General features: G+C 68.0%; 1 protein-coding gene across 1 annotated transcript; it reads left to right on the top strand.

Annotated features, from left to right (window-relative positions):
• Nucleotides 1-222: 222 nt before the first annotated feature.
• On the top strand, nt 223-3,589 carry LOC125433334 (basic proline-rich protein-like; the record flags this gene model as incomplete). The annotated part of the gene is made up of 2 exons (XM_048497838.1): nt 223-284; nt 2,476-3,589. Coding segments are annotated over exons 1-2 (1,176 nt in total), but the record flags the coding sequence as incomplete, so codon positions are not given.
• Nucleotides 3,590-4,965: the final 1,376 nt, after the last annotated feature.

Below are 4,965 nucleotides of genomic sequence, written 5' to 3'. Positions count from 1 at the left end.
ACCGCCGGGAGAATGCGCTGTTTTCACCTCGTCCCTCACCCACTTTCACCTCATGCCGCCTTGCCATTAGCCCTGCTGGCCTCCTAAGACCCTCCCTCGCTGTCCTCCGACCCCTGGAGGTCGGAGGGGCAGCGTTGGCGGAGAATCTAAGGAGGCTAAAGCAGGGCCATTTGCTGACTTAGGTGAGTAGGAGAGGGAGCGACGGGGAAGAGGCGGACTCCGATGTGGAGCATGCCTCTCCTGCCACCCGCCTCTCGCGGGGAGCCGTTTGCCACGCTCACGATGTGAGCGGCCTGCTCACCCCTCCCACTGGCAGGAGGAATTCCTGCTGTGGGGTCGGTGGGGAAGCGCTCTTTGGCCTGTGCGGAAAGGGCCAGAGATAGTTTGAGGTAGATGGGCCCATGGAGAGGCTGCAGAAGAAGTCTGGGGATATAAGATGAGTACATGCAGAGGAGAATAGAGTTTTGATATATTTAATACTTACGTAGAAAATAAAATGATAGATTCAATTTGTCATCCCTTGACTAGTGGTTGCAGCATGAAATTATGAGTCTGGAGACTGGTACACATATATAAGCTAGGGAAAATAGCCATTTTAAGGGATTATCAGAGCCAGGTGTTTGACAGTCTACTGATCTTAAGAAAGAAAGTGAAAGAGAAATTTGGGTTCAGCCTAAACATGGCTAGTAAGCAATTTTGTTGAAAATTTTAAAAAGAATATGAAGGGTAGCAGTAGCAGTGGGACATGATAGAAGAGTCCCCCTCTTTTATTTATTCTTTTTCCATTTATTAATCTTTGTAAGACACCTCAAATCTGCCTTTCTCCCAGAACACTTGGAGTCAAAGGGCCCAATTTTCAGGTCATTCCATCTCATAAAGAGATCTATCAACAGATAAAACAAGTATAACAACTCAGTAAATGTTCCACAGAGAGTTCAGAGCTAACTGCTAAAACATTTCTGTCAGGGCATTTCCAAATATAGTGCTTTGTAAAGAATCAACTCTCATCCACTTTCATGCTGTTACCGCCCAAGAAAATAGCCAAAATATTTTCTTGAGTCAAGCTACATGGGTACACTGGCTCCATGTCAGGACACAGAGACTTGTGTGGTTCAGAAGCCCCCACAAGGCTCACAAAGAACGTATATATGTGATTGTGCCAATATGAGATTATTTCCCTCCGGCCTTTGCCCCTTCTTGGATATGAGGAAAGTCCCTTTTGTGTTGGATTTATTATTTACCCACTGTTGAGGTTATAGTTTAGTTAGGTTCTCCAGCAAGCTTAAGGTTTTATTACTGTTAATTTAGGAGATTCTTGCTATAAGTACATGTATTTATTTCTTAATGTTTAAGTTAGGAATTATTTCTAATGTTTAAGTTAGGAATGTTATTTTTGAAATTTTGTGTTTGTTAGTAAAGGCAGTAGCCTGTAGAAGCTGATATTAAGGGACAAGGAAGTTAGCCCTGGAATGCAGCTTGGACCAACACCCAGCTGACTCCTTAGCAAAGACAAAAGACCCTCTTTGGTTTTGCTAATTAAACTGATAGCAGCACCCAGAGGTTCCAGCCGTTGGAGAACGTGTCGGGACCACCATTGGACAATTTAAACTCTTCTTTGTTGCAGAGCTGAGGCGCGGGAGTCTCAGGTCATAACCGAAGGAAACAGCCATCTGATAAAGCAAATAACTGGGTGCAGTAGAAAACCCACCCAGATTCTCTGAATGGACCTTATCCGCTCTCCCTTCAGCACCATTGCGAGATCTTGCGGGAAGACGCTTGACAGCGGGATTTTGTGATCCCATTCACAAAAGTTGTAATTGTATCTTCCTTTTGTATTGTTGTTTACCTATTGGTGTTCGGTAAGGGACTTGCCCCCTTACCTCCCCTTTTTACTTGCCCCTTTGCCCCTTTGATGTTGGTGAATAAAAGTTCTTGTGCTTGTTTGCAATGCGTGATTCTCCTGCCCGAGCTGTGACCATCACCTCCAAATAAAATCCTTTGCTTTGAAGAACGCCGGCTTCCTGCGCCTCATTACGTTGCTGAGCTGAAATCTTATTGTTACCTGAGAGACAGCGGCAACAATGCCATTTGGAGTTTTGATTCTCATGCCAAGTATTATTGCTCCACCTGAGCTAGCAGATGAAATTGCCGTCAGTCACCATAATAAAATTATTCTTTGAAATACTATCTGTAGTTTTTCCCCCCCTCAGATTCTTAATGTTTGGGGTGAAATCTAAAAGTGTCCTAATGCTACAAATTTTAATATCCATCTTAAAATGGAAGAATTTGTGACAAAAGTTATTGACTTGCTGTTAAGTTTACTTTCCATGCTCCCACAGGGGTTTGTTTCTTAACTCAGAGAAAACCAGCTCACAAACTAACTGGCAATGGACATTTAACAGAGCACCAAGTGCTGCTTTTCTATCTAAATAATCAGCCTAGAGGGGAGGACAGAGAATGTTCTTTAATATGCAGAAGTGCTCATGGGATAACAGCCAGGGATTCAGGAAAGAAGCTGAAACAGGCAGCCATCCAGCAGAAGACAACAATCTGTTCCCCCCCCCCACCCCCCCCCCCCCCCACCCCCCCCCCCCCCCACCCCCCCCCCCCCCCACCCCCCCCCCCCCCCACCCCCCCCCCCCCCCACCCCCCCCCCCCCCCACCCCCCCCCCCCCCCACCCCCCCCCCCCCCCACCCCCCCCCCCCCCCACCCCCCCCCCCCCCCACCCCCCCCCCCCCCCACCCCCCCCCCCCCCCACCCCCCCCCCCCCCCACCCCCCCCCCCCCCCACCCCCCCCCCCCCCCACCCCCCCCCCCCCCCACCCCCCCCCCCCCCCACCCCCCCCCCCCCCCACCCCCCCCCCCCCCCACCCCCCCCCCCCCCCACCCCCCCCCCCCCCCACCCCCCCCCCCCCCCACCCCCCCCCCCCCCCACCCCCCCCCCCCCCCACCCCCCCCCCCCCCCACCCCCCCCCCCCCCCACCCCCCCCCCCCCCCACCCCCCCCCCCCCCCACCCCCCCCCCCCCCCACCCCCCCCCCCCCCCACCCCCCCCCCCCCCCACCCCCCCCCCCCCCCACCCCCCCCCCCCCCCACCCCCCCCCCCCCCCACCCCCCCCCCCCCCCACCCCCCCCCCCCCCCACCCCCCCCCCCCCCCACCCCCCCCCCCCCCCACCCCCCCCCCCCCCCACCCCCCCCCCCCCCCACCCCCCCCCCCCCCCACCCCCCCCCCCCCCCACCCCCCCCCCCCCCCACCCCCCCCCCCCCCCACCCCCCCCCCCCCCCACCCCCCCCCCCCCCCACCCCCCCCCCCCCCCACCCCCCCCCCCCCCCACCCCCCCCCCCCCCCACCCCCCCCCCCCCCCACCCCCCCCCCCCCCCACCCCCCCCCCCCCCCACCCCCCCCCCCCCCCACCCCCCCCCCCCCCCACCCCCCCCCCCCCCCACCCCCCCCCCCCCCCACCCCCCCCCCCCCCCACCCCCCCCCCCCCCCACCCCCCCCCCCCCCCACCCCCCCCCCCCCCCACCCCCCCCCCCCCCCACCCCCCCCCCCCCCCACCCCCCCCCCCCCCCACCCCCCCCCCCCCCCACCCCCCCCCCCCCCCACCCCCCCCCCCCCCCACCCCCCCCCCCCCCCACCCCCCCCCCCCCCCACCCCCCCCCCCCCCCACCCCCCCCCCCCCCCACCCCCCCCCCCCCCCACCCCCCCCCCCCCCCACCCCCCCCCCCCCCCACCCCCCCCCCCCCCCACCCCCCCCCCCCCCCACCCCCCCCCCCCCCCACCCCCCCCCCCCCCCACCCCCCCCCCCCCCCACCCCCCCCCCCCCCCACCCCCCCCCCCCCCCACCCCCCCCCCCCCCCACCCCCCCCCCCCCCCACCCCCCCCCCCCCCCACCCCCCCCCCCCCCCACCCCCCCCCCCCCCCACCCCCCCCCCCCCCCACCCCCCCCCCCCCCCACCCCCCCCCCCCCCCACCCCCCCCCCCCCCCACCCCCCCCCCCCCCCACCCCCCCCCCCCCCCACCCCCCCCCCCCCCCACCCCCCCCCCCCCCCACCCCCCCCCCCCCCCACCCCCCCCCCCCCCCACCCCCCCCCCCCCCCACCCCCCCCCCCCCCCACCCCCCCCCCCCCCCACCCCCCCCCCCCCCCACCCCCCCCCCCCCCCACCCCCCCCCCCCCCCACCCCCCCCCCCCCCCACCCCCCCCCCCCCCCACCCCCCCCCCCCCCCACCCCCCCCCCCCCCCACCCCCCCCCCCCCCCACCCCCCCCCCCCCCCACCCCCCCCCCCCCCCACCCCCCCCCCCCCCCACCCCCCCCCCCCCCCACCCCCCCCCCCCCCCACCCCCCCCCCCCCCCACCCCCCCCCCCCCCCACCCCCCCCCCCCCCCACCCCCCCCCCCCCCCACCCCCCCCCCCCCCCACCCCCCCCCCCCCCCACCCCCCCCCCCCCCCACCCCCCCCCCCCCCCACCCCCCCCCCCCCCCACCCCCCCCCCCCCCCACCCCCCCCCCCCCCCACCCCCCCCCCCCCCCACCCCCCCCCCCCCCCACCCCCCCCCCCCCCCACCCCCCCCCCCCCCCACCCCCCCCCCCCCCCACCCCCCCCCCCCCCCACCCCCCCCCCCCCCCACCCCCCCCCCCCCCCACCCCCCCCCCCCCCCACCCCCCCCCCCCCCCACCCCCCCCCCCCCCCACCCCCCCCCCCCCCCACCCCCCCCCCCCCCCACCCCCCCCCCCCCCCACCCCCCCCCCCCCCCACCCCCCCCCCCCCCCACCCCCCCCCCCCCCCACCCCCCCCCCCCCCCACCCCCCCCCCCCCCCACCCCCCCCCCCCCCCACCCCCCCCCCCCCCCACCCCCCCCCCCCCCCACCCCCCCCCCCCCCCACCCCCCCCCCCCCCCACCCCCCCCCCCCCCCACCCCCCCCCCCCCCCACCCCCCCCCCCCCCCACCCCCCCCCCCCCCC

The sequence above is a fragment of the Sphaerodactylus townsendi genome, linkage group LG05 (genome assembly GCF_021028975.2).
Source record: "Sphaerodactylus townsendi isolate TG3544 linkage group LG05, MPM_Stown_v2.3, whole genome shotgun sequence".
Taxonomy (NCBI): Eukaryota; Metazoa; Chordata; class Lepidosauria; order Squamata; family Sphaerodactylidae; genus Sphaerodactylus; species Sphaerodactylus townsendi.
The sequence above is the reverse complement of the archived record's forward strand: the minus strand, read 5'-3'. Positions and strand labels throughout refer to the sequence as shown.